At 46.5% G+C, this 17,902-nt stretch overlaps 1 protein-coding gene across 5 annotated transcripts in view; it reads right to left on the bottom strand.

The window, feature by feature from the left end:
- Positions 1 to 1,039: 1,039 nt before the first annotated feature.
- The window catches only part of PUS7 (pseudouridine synthase 7), a 52,826-nt gene continuing 35,963 nt past the window's right edge, over positions 1,040 to 17,902 (bottom strand). For all 5 annotated transcript variants that reach the window (XM_053257427.1, XM_053257426.1, XM_053257423.1 and 2 more), the window contains 3 exons: positions 17,340 to 17,469; positions 13,788 to 13,879; positions 1,040 to 1,906 (listed from right to left, as the gene is read on the bottom strand). In XM_053257427.1, coding sequence (XP_053113402.1) covers positions 1,770 to 1,906; positions 13,788 to 13,879; positions 17,340 to 17,469 — 359 coding nt within the window. In that variant the 3' untranslated portion in view covers positions 1,040 to 1,769. The remainder of the gene's footprint in view (positions 1,907 to 13,787; positions 13,880 to 17,339; positions 17,470 to 17,902) is intronic.

The raw sequence follows: 17,902 nt of genomic DNA, 5'->3' as shown, positions 1-17,902 counted from the left end.
CATTTATGTTAAATCTGAATCTGAGAGATCGTCTGCTTCTCTTAGGCATGATGCTGTTCGTAAATTATGTATCTGATAACTGAGAACTGAAAATCTGTTGAGAACAATTACAGTTAATATATGATAGTTATCTTTGGCATTTCTGCTTAAGAAAATACCAAAAAACCTGAGTATATTCCAGTGTAAAAAATCTGCATGCAGGTAATTTTAGTGGCAGGATTGAGTCCGTAGAATTTGATAGTTGTAGGTCACAGGGAAGTATGATTTATTGTACACAACCAACCAATTATTCAAAATATGTAATAGATATTCATGTTTTTTGGACTGAGTTTTACCTTGAGCCATGTTTTTTTATGCTTATGGTGAAATAGCGCTTGCCAATAAGGAACAAAAAACCCACTCTTGCCAATAGGGAGAAAGAGGAGACCCCCGCTTGCCAATAGGGCAACTGTGGATTTCTCCCTCTTACTCCCTATTGGCAAGCAGCAGTCTCCTATTGGTCCCTATTGGCAAGCAGTGATTTCCTTTTGAATTCTATTGGCAAGCAGGGGTCTCCTATTAATTAAATCCTCCCTTTTGAACCATATTTGAGTAAGGAGCTTCTGTCTGGCCTAAGAACTGCCTACTTTGTAAACAGTTAAGGATAATGGATTTATGTAGTATTTTACTTTCTACAGAAATATATTTACATTATTATCGCATGCATGGGTGTAAATATAGCATATTTACCCCAATACAAAATAGCACTGAATTTAAGATGAGCCCCTTAAGAATAGATGTTAAATACAGGTTATACCCTTATTTACTCCAAAGGAAGAAGACCTTGATTTATACCATGAAAGAACTTGGGGGGGAAATCTAGACTTGGATTCAGGTAAACTACATTTGCAAAGATTTGTACTGAGGAAATATGGAATAGATGGTGGTGATGTATTTTTTTTTAAGAAGCAGGTCTAACACATTATGTAATCAACGAAGCAGTGCAGCACAGGTTCTCTTTTTGCTTTGTTAGAAAAATAAAAACACACAGCATAATAACTGATCTGTCAAATTCAGAATGGCTATTTAATCCAATCCTGCCAGGATACAGATTTATGTACCTTATCCATTGCCAGCAATGGACAAGCTTTAACGGCTGAAGCTAAATAGCATTTGTTGATAATAGAAACTTACATGGGTTGTTGACTTCTTTAGCTATACAGTATGTTGTGAAAAGCCAACAATGTCTTAATAAAAATTACAGCTCAAATAAAAATAGCTGTATCTGTCTACATCACATAAAAAGACATACACATTCTGCCACAGAATCAGTTCCAATTGCAAATCCCATCTGCATTCTTAAGGCTAAATACTTGGAAATAAATATTCATCAGTACTTTGTCCTAATCAGTTTTCCTCAACTGCAGTATTAAGCATGCTTGCAATCGTTTTACTTTATTCTGAACTTATAATATATTTACTGCCATATTTTTAAGAACACATTTAAAAAATGCTTTTGAAGACCTGAAATTGCTAACAAAGCTATCATCTACTTCCTTATAAACTAGTAAAGCTGAATTGTATAACCAGCTCAAACATCATGTTTGCTTAATCATTTAAAAACAAAAGAAGTTACATTTTTACAAACAGCATTTTACAATAAATCTGAAATCATATACTTTAAGCTAATATAAAAATACAATTTTTAATTAGAAATCATCTGAGTAGATCTAATTAATAAGAAACAAGTTTAATATGTTAAATCCTTATCCAGTCACTGTAAATTATCTTCAGCGTAGCCACACTGTATTTAGCTGTGTCTGGTTTTTTATGCTTGTGTCCATTTTCAGCACTTCTCGAATGGCCATTGTGGCATAAGTAGATGGTGGAAGGGAGAACTCCATCTTCAGAGCCTTGTATTTGCCTTCTGTCATAAACAACCAAAAAGGGCCATTAGAAGACTGCTGAACATTAAAGGTAATTACAATTTGTCAAACAAACTGCCTCCCCTAATCCAGCATAAATGCTTATAGTCTTTTACATGTGCTCATCTGTTAAATAAATCTATCTCTATCTTTCTAGATATATGGTTTGCTAGTCTCTTGATATGTGGTCTCACAGTATGCTCTAAACTTCCCCAGTGATGCCAAAAACCCTATTAAAAACAAACAACTAGCTCTTGGGTGCAGGCTATCAATCAGAATCTAAACTCCTGGGTGAGAACCCAAAGTCACATTGCGGGGGGCGGGGGGGGGGGGGGGGAATCAATCATTGGCACTTACCTGAAAGGTCATTCTCCTCAGTGCAGGAGTGTATCCATAGGTTGGATTGCTCCTCCTACCTGCTCCTGAGACATGGGCAGTAGCAAAGCAGCTTAGATAACCCAAGTAGAAGGGGCATACCCACTGCCTTCCAGGTTCCAAGCTGCTGAATTGCTCTGGCGCTAACAGTCAACAACTACAACAATGGCAAACCAAACAGTAACAATATAATCAAAGGAAGGGAGGACCCCAAGGAATGAGTTAGGACTAGCACAATACCTCAGAGAGGACAGCCCCCACCCTCGAAAGGGAAACTGCCCAACAGCAGAAAGCAATGACCCTGACAGACCTGACACCGATCTGGGTAGGCTAGATACACTCTTGACCACTTAGGAGAATGACCATTCAGTTAAGTGCCAACAATTCATTCTCCCTCAGTGGAGGAGTGTATCCATGGATTGGGACATGCAAAAGCCTCCTTCAATTAATGGGAGGGACTTCAAGGTCAAGTTCCTTCCTAACTGAGGAACCACCTGGTGAAAGACCTTTCTCCCAAAGGAGGCATCAGAGTAAATTAAGGACTGCAGTTTAAAGTGCCAAACAAAAGATGACAGCGGTGTCCAGGTGGCTGTCCGACAAATATCAATAAGTGGAGCCTGAGTAGAGAGTGCTGCAGTTGTGGCAGTGCACCTAGTAGAATGGGCTGTGATAGTCCCAGAAGAGTCAAACCCCTGGAGGAATAGGCCAGGCTCATACACTGACAAATCCAATGAGCCAGAGTATTAATGAAGACCTTATGACCCAATGAACAGTCCTGAAAGAAAAAGAAATATTCAGAAATTCTTAAAACACTTCAAATAAATTTCTACAGTTATCCTAACAGCTAATGTATGCCCCCCTTTTCTTAAGGAGAAGTAGAATTGGGGTAAAGAAAAGTTAACATTAGCTCCTAAGACCTATGAAAGAAAGTGTTAATCCTTGGAATAAATGTGGGCTCTATCCTTAACAGAACATAACCAGGGTAGATTAGACACAATTCCTTCCACACAAACAGAGTCCCCAGCTCAGATACACTGTAGGCAGAAGTCATTGCTATTAAGAACAATACTTTGTATGTCAACAATTTTAGGAGGACTGACCAGAACTAATGGGATGGCTGGCACCTGGCTTTTTAAGGTATTTTATCTCAACCCGTCATCTAAGCCCTTTTGTAGAAGAGCAAAAACTTGTGCTATGGGGGGAGATAGGAGATTGAATGTTATTAGACCTGCACCACACTATGAAGACCTTCCATGAGGCCTGATATATCCACGTTGTAGAAGGTCTTTGTGATGCCAAAATGGTGTCTAGAATCTGTATAATCACTGGCCCTCAAGCATCCAGGCACACAGCTTCATACAGTCTAGGTCTGGATAAACCACTGAGCCCTAGAATAGGGTTGTAACCCAGGAATGGGGTGGGGTGGGTGTAGGGGTGTGCACGGAACCACGGAGCTGCGGTCCGGCACTGGGGTGGGGGGTTCCAAAAAGGATAGGGGGGGCTTTACTTAACCCTCCTAACAACCGCGCCGTATTTCCTTGAGTAATCGGGCAGCAGGATAGCTCCCTGCCGCCCCCTTCAAAGCCCCGCTCGGCTGGCGGCTGCCCCCAAGAAGACCCGTGCCGTTCCAAGAAGACCCACCCGTGCCGCTCTTGAAGACTGTGCCGCTCTGTGAAGACCCGTGCCTGAAGATCCGTGCCGTGAAGACCCCTTCTTGCAAAATCCCTCCCATTGCAAGAGGGCGGCGGGAGAACTCCCCTGCCGTGCCCTTCCCCTTTGCCGGTCTGGCTGCAAATGGCTTCTAAGAAGCCTTTCGCGCACGCATGTCACAGAGACGAGCGCACGTCTCTGTGACGTACGCGTGCGCACAAAGGACTCCTGGGAGTCTTTTGAAGCAACGTCGAGGAAGGGGCGGCAGGGAGGTGTCCTGCTGCCCCAATTACTCTAAACTTTACGGCGCAACATCGGGAAAGCAGCGGGAGGGGTAAGTAAACCCTCCCGCCGCTCTTAAGGGGACCCCCCAACCCGAACCGGACTGCCCAGGTCCGGACCAGTCCGAAGGCTATTTTAATGGCCTCCGGACCGGTCCAGGCCCATCCCTAGCAGCAGCTGCTCCAGTTTTTCCAGGACGAAGCCAAAGACATTAGTATGTTGGATGGATATCCCATTGTCCGACAGATATTTTTTAGATATAATACTAGTCTAACATCAAGTGGTCCTGCAGAACAGTTGTTTTCCTTTGCTAGGATGATTCACAGCCCCAGGAGGCACAACTTGATCTAATCTTTGAAAAACTGTATTGCTTAAAGGAAATGGAAACAAGTTTGGATAAGTAATGAACATCTCAAAATTGTTTCCTTTTTTCAGGCATTGTATTTTGTATTTTAAGATGTATTCTAAAATACTATTTTGTATTTTGATTGGTTGTTTGCCAAGTATTTTGTATCTAAAATACATTTTCTCAGGTATTTTGCCCATCTCTGTGTGAAGGCAGTTGCTTTTTGCCCGGTTTGTTTAACCCTTGCCTCAGTTTGGAGTTGCTTGGAGGAACCCATTGCAAAGTTTCCTTAACCATAACACAGATGCGTAGGTAAATATGGATGAGACTATGGAGGATCTCAGGGTCTGGACCAAGGCCTCATGTGACTGCCTCAAAATGGCATTGCACCTTTTATCATCTGGATTTTTTCTATAATTTGTCCCACTCCTAGGGCCACACTTGGCCTTTAGCCAAGGCAGCCACAGGCACCTTGACCTAAAGAACCCTCAGCATGTCCATGATCACCTTAGTGACCAGATAAAAGTATTTCATGATACCTGAAGGGCCCCTGCCCTTGTCCACGTTAGACCATTCTGAATGGATGGTCTGTGTAAAAAGTTGTGGGAATGGGATAATATCCTCAGTGTGCAGGAAAGGTGGAAAGACCTCCTGGTTCTATGGGCAGAGAAGGACCTTGCCCTTCTAGATTGAGGGTCCTGTAGGCCTTGGATAGAAACCCGGCAGTATCTCCCTGGAAGCAAGTTCTGAGAGAAGCAGAAAGTGATGGGCCGGCTTCCTCCTGACATAGTTCACTCTCCTCTTTGCCTGAAGGGAAACTGTCCAAGTCCTCCCTGGGATGGAAGAAATCAATATGATCCGGATTGGAGCCCTGGGGGCTGGAAATTCCTTAGGAGAAGGAGATGGGCCTCTGGGTGCTAGACAGGAGAAAGGGTGGGTGCCTCTGGGTTATCTGAGTGGCCTACAAGGCTGGGATGATCCTTGATCAGAGCCAGTGTTCCCTCTAACGCATGCGCATACACGCGTGCATGTGCTCATGTGTTTTTTGATGACCACTCAATTAACCTTAGGTCCCGCTCGGGTTGAATCAGGAAGGCCCCACTCAATGCACATGCGCACACGGTGCCTTGATGCTGCTGCAGAGAACAAAACTCATGATCGGAGCCCTCATAGAGGCCTCTCAGCTTCTCTGGAGTGGTAGTCACCCTCTATCTGCACACCTCGGTACAGTGGAGTTAGGGCTGAGGCTTTTGTAATGGAGGATTTCCCCACCTTTTTTGTAACTCCCGAGTTCAAAGAGGAGGCCAGAGAGCTTGAGAAGGGATGATGGGTGCCTCTAGCTCCCCCCGTCTCCACAATCATCTGGGTGGCCTAGACTTCTGATCAGAGCCCTTGCTGGAGTGAACAGAAGCCTCTCGACAGCTCTCCAGTGTGTGTGTGTGTGGGGGGGGTTTGCCCTCTATCTGCTGAGGCTGGCACTGCAGAGTCAGAATGCCTTTGTAATGGAGGTTTTTCCCGGGGGTAGGGGGTGGGACTCTCCTGGGCTGGTGAGGAGAAGACTTTTTCCTTGTTTCCGAACCTCCTCTAGGACCAGCTTCTTGAGCCAGACTCAAATATAATTGGAGATTTCCTCCACCCACACTGGCCCTGAGCACCTTAACCCTAGGGCCGTTGCGGGGCTGCCAAGACCCAGCTGGGCTGCATAGGCTGGCTCTTGGGAACTTTACGGCCCTCTTCCAGGCCTTGAGGAGCGATTGTGGGACTGCCTGAGCCCCAGCATCGCCTGCTGCATGCGTGACCAATTCCTCAGCATCTGGCAGCATTGTGCTGCTGCTGCTGCTGCAGCAGCAGCAGCAGCTGAGCTGAAAAGGGCAACCAGGGTCCTCTCCATTTGGGAGACCACGGCTGCACCTTAAGAGTCCCGCCACTTCTTCAGCTGGAACTCAGAGTCTGCCTGAGGTCTGCACAGCTCACAGCATGTGGAAGAGGCAGACTCATCCGAAAGGGAAGCCTCTCTCTCGCTGCCTCCCTCACACTCTTCACACTCCGCCATCCCAGCAATTAAACAAGATTTGGCGAGCTAAAAGCAAAAATCCCAGCTGGCTGATGCAGCTGTGTCCCTTCTTTTCCCTCCGAGAGACCCAGGGACAGACAAGACAATGACGCTCCTGCTTTGGAGCTAGACAGGGCAGAAGCTACATGCATTATCCAAGCTGCTTTGCTATTAGCCCTGTCTCAGGAGCAGGAAGGAGGAGAAACCCAACCTATGGATACACTCCTCTACTGAGGGAGAAAAAGAGGATGCAACTTATACCACATGTGATGCATTCAGAGGAATAGAACCACCATTCTAGCAGTCTCTTAGATGTACCTGCACACCCTAATCTCCTTCTGTGATCACAGCTGCTTTAACTGACAAATTTAAGCACTAAACTCAGCAACTGAAAACTATTTCCAGGAACCGCAACAATTAAGCAGGTACATCTAAACATATTAATAGAGTACTGGTCAGCAACTAATTTTCCTGGGGTATCACAGAGAGGCAAGTGAAGAGTGGTGTGCTAATGCCGCAAGCCCACTCCATAGAAGCCTGCCAGCAACTTTCATCAGATATCACTCTCTCTATTTATGTTTGTCTCTGGAATGGCAATTAGTGGGCCAGATGTGGCTCAGGGGCCTCTGATTGCTAGACCATACCCTACTGTGCAGAAGGCAGTAGGGAAGCAAACTACTGAGGACCCCCTTCCATATATTCTGCATATTGGCAGCAACCTCGTGTTTTCCCTTTGCCACCAATTTTTCATCTCTTCTCAACTATGCCAGCTCAAAGCTATAGCAATACTCGCAGATTTATAGCAACCTGCTTTCAGTTAACGAGGCCTTTTATTTCAGAATCTAACTTTCCAAGGGGCCTATGATTTTGAAAGCTTTCAGCCAAAATATGTGATAGATTTTAATGTCAAGTTACATGTTATAGCAATAATTAGAACTTTATATACAAAGGTAAAACAGGTTGCTCACCTGTAACTTATGATCTGGTAGAGATCCGTCAACATCCATAAGAATGGGTTCTGCGCCTGCGCAGGAATCCCCGCGGTAGCCATGCCTCAGCTTGTCGAGGTATCCAAGCCCCGCCCACATGCAGCGCGTGCTATTTAAGAGCGGGGCTGGGCACCATGTTCCTCAGTTCTTTGGACGACCGCCGAAGAGGACGATCATCGCAGATAGACATCGTGAGTGGAGACGAACAGATACGGTAAGCATAGTAAGCATCATGCACACAGAGGAGCACCACTACTGCAGAGGGGAAGGATGGGAGGGTCTTATGGATGTCGACGGATCTCTACCAGATCATAAGTTACAGGTGAGCAACCTGTTTATCTGGATCGAGATCCGTCGACAGCCATAAGAATGGGTGTTTAGCAAGCTCCCCAAGGAGGGGGGTGCAGTAGTGCTATTGCAGTACCCATTTAAGAACACTCCTCCCAAAACTAGCCTCTGCAGCAGAGCGCAAGTCTATGGCGTAATGTTTGACAAATGGGAGATTGGATGACCAGGTAGCTGCTTTGCATATGTCCAGGAAGCCAATCCCCGAGAGGTGCGCAGCCCATGTGGAATGGGCTGTGATGGATTTAGGAGGTGTTTTATGCTGCATCTCATACGTTAGTAAGATGAGTTGGACCAATCACCTAGACAATCGTTGGCGAGAGATTGGGGTGCCTTTGGTTGAACCGCCATATGATACAAAGAGACGTGTGGTGGCCCTAAAGTCTTTGGTACACGCTATATAGAACAGAAGTGCTCTGCGAACGTCCAGGGAGTGCATGGACCGTTCCAAAGCCGATTGTGGGTTTCTAAAGAAGGTAGGTAGAATAATGTCCTGATTTAGGTGAAAGTCCGATACTATTTTCGGCAGAAAGGTAGGGTCCAACCGCATACGCACTTTGTCTTCATGAAATTGCTTGTACGGAGAGTCGACTCTCAATGCAGTGAGTTCACTCACTCGACGTGCTGTCGTTATCGCAACCAGGAACGCCGTTTTCAAGGATAGCAGTTTTAGAGACGTCGTGGCCAGAGGTTCAAAAGGCTTTAGTGTCAGGGAAGAAAGGACCAAAGATAGGCTCCAAGGTTCCACCGGCGGTCTTATCGGCGGATAGACATTGGAGAGGCCCTTCAGGAAGGCTTTGCTGAGGGGGTGCGAGAAGAGAGTGACGCCGTTGCAGCCCGGGTGAATGGATGACAGGGCGGCCAGGTGGACCTTAAGAGAGACATTCGCCAATCCCTGTGACTTTAGAGTGGACAAATAGAGGAGTACCTGACGAACGGAGGAACGCCTTGGCAGAAAACCTTGGGACTTGGCATAGGTCTTAAACCGCAGCCACTTGCTGCTATAATTTCGTCTGGCCGACAATTTCCTTTGGTTCAGTAGTATATGATCTAAAAGTTTATCCGCCAGGCGGTCAGATGGAGAGTGAGAACATCTGGGTGGAACACAAGACCGTCGTCTTGTGAGAGAAGATCTGCTTCGGGTGGGAAGCGATGGAAGAGATTCTTGGACAGTCTGCGTACCTGTGGAAACCATGGTTGCCTCGGCCACCATGGTGTCACCAGGATGCAAGGCGTCGGGTGCGCCAGGAGTCGAGCTACGACCCTGGAAATCAGGGGTTGAGGCGGGAACATATAGGGTGTTTCCGACATTGAGCTGAAAAGCATCTCCCAATGACAGGGGGTCATGACCCACCCTGGAACAGAAGCGGGCGCACTTCTTGTTCGCTGAAGTCGCAAACAGGTCTATTGAAGGATGAATCCACTTGTGGAACAGCGGATTGATTTCCCACTCATGGTGAGTGTCGTTCAGAAATATTCGACTGAGATTGTCCGCTAAGATGTTCTCTAGGCCCTTGATGTGGGCTGCAAGAGGGTAAATCTTGTGGCGGATGCACCAGTGCCATATCTGGAGAGCTAGAGCGCACAAGCTCCTGGAGACTGTCCCACCTTGGCGGTTTACGTAGGCTTGCGCTGTCGTGTTGTCTAATTGTATTTAAACGCATTTGCCCTCCAACAGTGGTAGGAAGGATCGTAACACAAGGAAAACTGCCAGTAATTCCAAAAAGTTTATATGGAATTGACTCTGGTTGAGGGACCACTTGGCCTGGGCTTGCCGGTCCGCACAATGTGCGCCCCACCCTAGAAGGGAGGCGTCTGTCGTGAGCCAGATGGTTGGGGCAGGAGGCTGGAAAGGTACTCCCTCCAGAAGGTTTCTGCGTTCTGTCCACCAGGTGAGAGATTGAAGAATGGGAGTAGGGATCAGCAGGCGTTTCTCTTGGTTGTGTCTTGCAGGGTGAAAGACTGACAGAAACCAGAGCTGAAGCTTCCTCATCTTTAGATGGGCATAATGAATCACCGCATTGCACGAGGCCATGAGTCCCAGTAAGCGCTGGATGGAGCGTGCAGGTTGAACTGGGTGGCCTTGAAATAGCATTATCATGTCTTTGATCAGGTTGTACCTCTCTCCTGGTAAGAATGCTCTTTGGCGTATCGTGTCCAATACTGCTCCTATGTAGCTTGCCACTCTCATAGGTTCTAGGCGTGACTTTTTCCAATTGACTTGGATGCCTAGGTCGCGGAGGACCGACAGAACATAACGGATCTGCGAACGTAACTCGTCTTGATCCTTTGAGGCCAGGAGCCAGTCGTCCAGGTAAGGGTAGACCGTGATGCCTTGCATTCGCAGGTATGCAATCACTGGAACCATACACTTCGTAAAGACCCTTGGAGTGGTGGAAAGACCGAAGGGTAATACATTGTATTGGTATACTTGGTGGCCGACTGTGAAGCGAAGGAATTTCCGATGTGGAGGTCGAATGTTTATAAGGAAATAGGCGTCTTTTAGATCCAGCGTTGCCAGCCACTGCTCCCCTTGGAGGAGCGGGAGGATTTGTTGCAACGCCATCATTCTGAACTTCTTGACCTGGACAAACTTGTTCAGGTTGCGCAAATCCATGATCGGACGGATGCCCCCGTCCCGTTTGGGGATTTGAAAATAACAGGAGTAGAATCCATCCTGTCTGTCCGCCCACCGCACCTGGGCAATTGCCCCCTTCTCCAGTAGCTCCTCGACCTCCTTCCGTAAAGCCTCGGAAGGAGGAGTGGATGTTATCCCCCTGAATCGTGGAATTGTCCTGAATTCGATGGCATATCCTGAAGAAACAATCTTCAAGACCCAACGGTCTGATGTTATATGTTGCCATGCGGGGGCATGGCTTACCAGCTTGATGGAGGCAGCAAGGGGTTGGTGTAGGGACCCATTGGTTGAGATGTCAATGCCCCCAACGGCGGGGATGGGGAGTGGAGAAGTGACGGTGGACGGACTTGTGTCTCAAAGACGCTTCTGGGTCTCTGAACCCTTGGGTCGTTGAGACTGATTTTGCTTGAATTTGTTCTGGTAAGCCCGTCTGTAGTAAGGCTGGTAGGACTTGCGGAAGTCCCTACGGTCTTGTTGTCTGAAGGGAGGACGTTGTTTATTATATGTAGAACGATACCTGGATGTATACGTGGATGTAGAAGACTGCGCCGTAAAGGTCTTCGCCGTGAATTTTGATTTTTTAAGCAGTTCCATTGTGGCATCCGTGGTTTCACTAAATAGGCCGGTGCCCTCAAAGGGAAGACCCTCAATTTTATCTCTCATGTCCATTTGTAATGTGGTAGATCTGAGCCAGGCGTGTCTGCGGAGGGTGATGGCGGCAGTCATGGCCCTGGACTCGCTTTCAGCTAGGTGCTTGGCGATACTCAGTTGCTGCCTGGTGAGATCTCCCGAGCGTTCTAGGACTTTCCAAAAAGCAACCTTGAATTCTTCTGGTGATAGGTTGTCCAGTTCAGGGAGCAATCCTTCCCAAAGGCTGTGAGTATATTCTGCGGTACATGCCACGTAATTAGCCACCTTGATTGAGAGGTACGCAGTCGAATAGATTTTGCGGGCTAAGAGGTCCAATTTCCTTCCTTCCCTTTCAGGAGGAATGACGTGACGCTTTCCAGATTTAGACACAGAGGCACAGTCAATTACAAGGGAGTTGGGTGCCAGATGCTTCAAAAGGTACGTGTTATCCTTCTCCATTATCCGATATAGGCTTTCCAGTCTCTTAGAGGTGGGGGTGGAAGTATGCAGCACTTCCCAAGCACATCTGGCTGCCCTCGTGATTACAGGGAGCATCGGTAGGGCCACCGGGGCTGTCGATTGAGATTTTAACATAAAGTTGTAGACGGGGTCGTCTATAGTGGTCAGTGCAGAGCGAAGATCTAGACCTAAGGCGTCTGCCATGGCACGAACGTGACGGTGGTATGCTTTCATTTCTTCATTGGGTGACACGTACACCGTTGGTGCCACATCCGTGGGGGGTTCAATGATGGTCTCCTCCCCCTCAGGGTCCGACTCAAAGTCTGATGAGCCATAGTGTTCGGAAGGCGAGGCTGCCGGGGAAGTCGGCGCTGTTCCATGGGATCGCTCTGAAGGTGTAGGAGGTGACGGCAGGGATGTCGTCTGAGTTGCCATGGCACGGGTTAATGGCGGCCGTGTCTGCACACAGGAGTCAGAAGTAACAACCGTGGACGTCTGTGTTGATGAGTGTCTGGTCGCTATCGAGGGAGTGTTAGTGGACGCAGATATGGTGCGTAAAAACAATGTTGCAGGTAGAGATGACCGTGGTTCCCAGGTTCCAGTTGGTAAGGAAGCTTGGGAACTGGTTGAGACTGCTGGACCCGAACCAGGTACATGCGGTGGAGGCGCATGGGTGAATCCACAGGTGTGCCAGGGTAGAGGGCTTTGCAACTGGGCCGCAGAGAGTGAAGAACCTGGGTGTGCAGGAGGAGCTGAAGTTGGTCGAGGCTCCTCTTCAGATGCTGGGAAGCCTCTAAACGTGGCCTGTGAAGGCACGCTTGCTGTGGAGTCCAAAAGCGACAAGAGCGACTGAGTTGTAGATGGATGCAGGCCTATTTCGGCGTCTTGAGGATCCCCTTTGATATCGAAGGTTGGAAGTGGGGATCGATATCGAGGAGTGACATGACTGGACGTTGTAAGCAGCGGTGTGTGTAGTGATAGAGCAGAGCTGGGTCCTGGAGCCGTCGGTGTCGAAGGCGGGGACGAGGGAACCGGTGTCGGAGCAGGTGAGAGGGATCTTGCTCTCGGTGCCGAAACACTCGGTGTCGACGGTCTCGGCGTCAAAGGGTGGGCTGGTGTCGAAGATGGTCGGTGTCGAGCAGACGGGGGTGATGGTGTTGTGTCTCTCGTCAGATCGATCATTCTGCGACGTCTCGTTGTCGATGCCGTCGCGGCTTCGTCGGCATCGGGATCACTGCCGGAGGTCGAGGGAACCCGGCGTTTACGGCTGCTCGATGTCGAGACTGTTATCAATGTCGAGGGTCCGGAGTCCTTCGAAGTCGAGGATTTGGACTTCGAATGCGGTGATCCCGGACGCGTTGACGTCGAAGTTTTCGACTTCGTACGTGGTGTAGAAGTGGATCAAGCCCTCGATGTCGAGGGGTGAGGTGTGCCCGGCGTCGAGGGACTTAACACCTCATCATAAATCACCGCTCTGAGGCGAAGCGCTCGATTCTTTCGCGTCTGCTTTGAAAATGACAGACAAATCTTGCATGTAGAAACATTATGCTCTTCGCCTAGGCACAGTAGGCATAACTCGTGGAGGTCTTTGGAAGGGAGCTTAGCATCGCAACCCTTACACCTCTTAAACGACTTTTTGTCGTCCGCCATTGCGCGACGACAGGGAAGTCAAGTCCAGTCCGCGTCAAGCCAGTCGTTGGTCGATAGCCGTTCCGAGTCAAAAACATTTGGGATGGTCCGTTGTCAGAAAAAGAGTCGTTCACGAAGTTATCAGTCCGATAGAGAAGAAAGTTGTTAAATTGTCTTTGAAGAGAAAAACTGAGGAACTCTCCGACGAAGAGGCGGCAGACCGAGGTCCACGCGCTAAGGCGGTCAGAAAAGAACTGAGGAACATGGCGCCCAGCCCCACTCTTAAATAGCACGCGCTGCGTGTGGGCGGGGCTTGGACGCCTCAACAAGCTGAGGCATGGCTACCGCGGGGATTCCTGCGCAGGCACAGAACCCATTCTTATGGCTGTCGACAGATCTCGATCCAGATCTATAAGCACTACTGAGACATCTTAATATGCCCTGTGTATAGAATGCATCCCCCACCCCTCCGCCCATCAATTCTTACCTGTTAGAAGAACTGCAGGTGGTTTTCCTTCTAGTTTATCCAAGTCAGTATTAAATAATGGGATTTTAGGATCATCATATTCAACCAGCTCCCTTTTTTAAAATAAAAGATGATATTTAAGATGTGCCCAGCAATTATGATAACCATATACTATACCAGAAATACTGTATGAGGTACCAGCACTCTGGGATACTGCAAACTAGTATAAATTAGCAGGGTGGTTGGTAAAACTGGCTTCCCACACCGCTTGTCTTTCCAAACTGACATCTACAGAATGCTATTTAAGTTGCTAATTCTTTTTGGAAATCAGAAGTGTGTTTTACAAACACATGTTGATTCTGGTGGGTATCTATGGAGCCTACTGCAAAATACTATCATATGTCATAAATCTGCCTAAGGGCTAGCAGGAAGATAAGCAGATGTGCAAATTCAGCAAAACAATTCACCATTCTTCCTATAACACTTAATTTCATGCTTTCTCCTATTAAACTGTGTCGGGTTTTACTTCTCATTCTCCTAGCCACTTGCCTCTCCTATACACTCTACAGATGAGGTGCTGTTTAATCTATATTGCAGTACAGGCAAACCTCATTACTCGCGGAACTGCTATTCACAGTTCCAAATATTCGTAGGTGTCTAACTGAAACCAGATTTTATTATCCGTGGATACAAAAGGGTTAAAACCTATGTATCTGCAGCTTCCAGGTACCATTTTGTCAGGAGGAGCCATTTTGTGGTTTATTTCTTTATTTTTTTTTTTTTAAAGCATTTCCCCCCACGATTTTTCAGTTTGGGGGAGGGGAATTGCTGGGCACAAGGAGACCCCGTGGAGCATGGTACAGTAATGACTTTCAGTTTTTTCCAACATTTTTTAACCTCCCCCACCCGATCCAGTTAACTCGCTGTTTCGTATGCGAGGAACAGAACTCCCACGAGTAACAAGGTATACCTGTATTGACAATGGTATGGTTTCAAAACTTTGCATGTAATATTTACAACATGCTTGATTCCAAAGAATCAAGCAACTGGTTTTTAACACCTAAGAAGCATTTGGGCTTGTTTGTCTCAAACAGTGTCCAAGCACCACAGTAATCTACTTTGAAAACTGAGGGGATGTCAAAAAGCAGATTGTGAAATGGTACAGGTATACTTTGTTTAGTTTAAAGTCCAAAATCCTATATCAAGTGTTTTTTAGAATCTGATCATAGCTTACAGCTGTTGTACTGCCTGGATTCTAGGCATGCCACTCTCAGTGCCCATGTAGAGTTAAATGTTCTTGATTCCTGGCTTTCATTTAAAAAATGGCAGGGGGGTCTACATGAAGATGGGCAGCATCTAACTTTTTAGAAAGGCACAATCTTTGCCTTGCCTTCCAGTATCCTAGCCAGTGAGTGGAAATCATTATTCATTACATAATACATGAACATACTGTATACGCGAGGCCACCAATGTAAAGTCGGAATGCAGCCCAGCACAGCCACACTGTTGGGTCTTTGGTGGTGGGTTCAAGGAGGCAGAGTCAGTTGCCTGGGGTGCCAAGTACAGGGAGTAGCAGAAAAGAAGGGGCAGAAAAAACAGAACCATGGGACTCCCATGGCAGTGCAGTTTCATGAGAGGGCAAGACCCTGGCACTTTTGGGCTTGACCTCTTGCAAGACCTGCACTAGCTGTCAGGGGATATTTAAAGCCCTGGCTGACAATGAGCCTGGGTGACAGGGTTTGAGAGCTCAAGGAAGAAAGGTCTCTTGCTCGCTCTGCAGTAGCGCACAGGAAAGGCAAGGGCCAGTGAGGAGACAACGGGGAAAGGGTGGCTGAACCTGCCACTCTCTTCTACATTGCCTGGAGTTCTGAGGCCATTTCCTGAAGGGCTGCAATCCCATTAAGGGCCATTAGGGACTGGGCCCACCAGGGACCCACATACATATGGATATATGAAGGTGCATTATGCAGCGTCAGATCATTGGTTCATTTGGCTCAGTACTGTCTATACTGTCTGGCAGTAGCTCTTCAGGTTTTCAGGCAGGGGTCTTTCCCAGTCCTTTCTGGAGAGGTCAGAGATTGAGCCTGGGATGTTCTGCATGCAGACCATGTGCTTTACCGCTGAGCTATACCCCTCCCCCAATATAGAAGAACAGCAATAATATCCCATTTCATATTTCCCACCATTGCACGTCTTGATCAATGAAAACAAGCAGAATTGGTACACTGTGAGAATATGACCATTGCTAAATCTAATTAGCCAGGAGGAGACAATCCAGTATGTGATGTAAGATAGCCTTCCTTTAATTCAGAGTCAAAAGTCTGTGAGGTAATCAGTATTATTCCCATCGTAGAGATGTGGAATAGAGTAATATAGGGACTTGTATACAAGACTGATAGAGGGAAGAAGAAGAAGACGACTACTGCCCTTAAACTTTATATAGCACTACATAGTGTGTTCAAAGTGCTTTGCATACACCACCACATTACGATTCTTACAACTCTGTAAAATAGGTCAGTATTATAATCCGAATGATTGCAGATGGGGGTTGGGAGCAGTGTTCCTTCTAACATTAATTCCCAGATATTGTTGACTAAAAGTCACATAATCCCCAAGCAGAGGCTATTGCAGCTGGGGATGCTGGGTGTTGTAGTCAACATCTGGGAATCCCTGTTACATAGGAAACTGCTATATACTGAGTCAGACCATTGGTCTATCTAGCTCAGTATTGTCTTCACAGACTGGCAGCAGCTTCTCCAGGGTTGCAGGCAGGAATCTCTCTCAGCCCTATCTTGGAGAAGCCAGGGAGGGAACTTGAAACCTTCTGCTCTTCCCAGAGTGGCTTCATCCCCTGAGGGGAAGATCTTGCAGTGCTCACACATCAAGTCTCCCATTCAGATGCAACTAGGGCATGGGGACAAGTCATGCTTGCTACCACAAGACCAGCTCTCCTCTCCTGTTAGAGGGAACACTGGTTGGAATGAGCAGCTTGACTAGAACATCCAGAACATTCTTGGCAGAGGTGAGATTAGATCTGAGAGAGATTTGAACTTAATCATAGATCAATCATTGAGCTATGAATTCTGTATATGAGAGTATTTGAATCCTGCATAGAACTCAGGTGTCTATACTGTATATGGTTCTTGATGATCTTACATTTACTGATCCATCATATGCTTTGACAGGGTATTACCAAGAACAACTATATTAAGTTACTACAATCAAGGAAAGGACCAGTGTGCTGCAGAAAAGTTAGTACAATTTACTGTACAGCTGTCCACCTAGAAATCTGGGACTGATATGCTAGAAATTTGGAATGTGTCTGTTTTATAGTTCTGAAACCAGCTTCCAATAGTTATAAGCAATCTGTTGCAATATTCCAGGATATCAGCCACTAGATCCTACTGGGATTTATTTCCAAGTAAACCAGTTTAGGATTAGAAATCAATTTGATTTTGAACTAGGCTCTTTTAATGTAAGTCTTATTTCCTCAATTCTGAAATTCAGAATATCTGCCAAATTCCTGATGACATCTTTGGATCTTGGTCATTCTACTAGGAACAATTTACTTACCAGCTGACATTCTGAGGTCGAATAATAATCTTTCTGTAAGCTCCAGATAACGAATAGTCTCGAATTTTATGTTTCATGTTACCGATGTCAAGATTATCAGCAGCTAATATTTTCTTGTAGGCTTCTCCAACTATCATAAAAAAGGTATAATTAAATGTGAAATTGAGTACAGCAGTTATAAATAACGGTTTTCACCCTTGAAGATCTACACAAAGCTGATGAACTATCACACTAAAATGGTAATCACCAAAGTATTTTCTCTAGGCCCATTTATATTTAATTTCCAGGTTAAAAATAGCTTTTCTACTAATACAGGTACATTTATAAACATTCTGGCATATGAGCACCATGAACTTTCTTCAGATGCTGCTTTGTCCCCCAAATTTCTTCATGTGGTGATACTGGAAACAGATTTTAGCCAGAGCATTCCTTCTTTCACCCTCCTCACAGATGGTAGCTACTTCAACAAGGGATATCTCCAGTTCTAGGATATACAACCCTCTTTGGTAAACTGCATCTCTTTCTGAGGTCTGTGTGAATCAAAGGTGGCAGGGAAGGAGCAC

The sequence above is a fragment of the Hemicordylus capensis genome, chromosome 5, assembly GCF_027244095.1.
Source record: "Hemicordylus capensis ecotype Gifberg chromosome 5, rHemCap1.1.pri, whole genome shotgun sequence".
NCBI lineage: Eukaryota > Metazoa > Chordata > Lepidosauria > Squamata > Cordylidae > Hemicordylus > Hemicordylus capensis.
The sequence above is the reverse complement of the archived record's forward strand: the minus strand, read 5'-3'. Positions and strand labels throughout refer to the sequence as shown.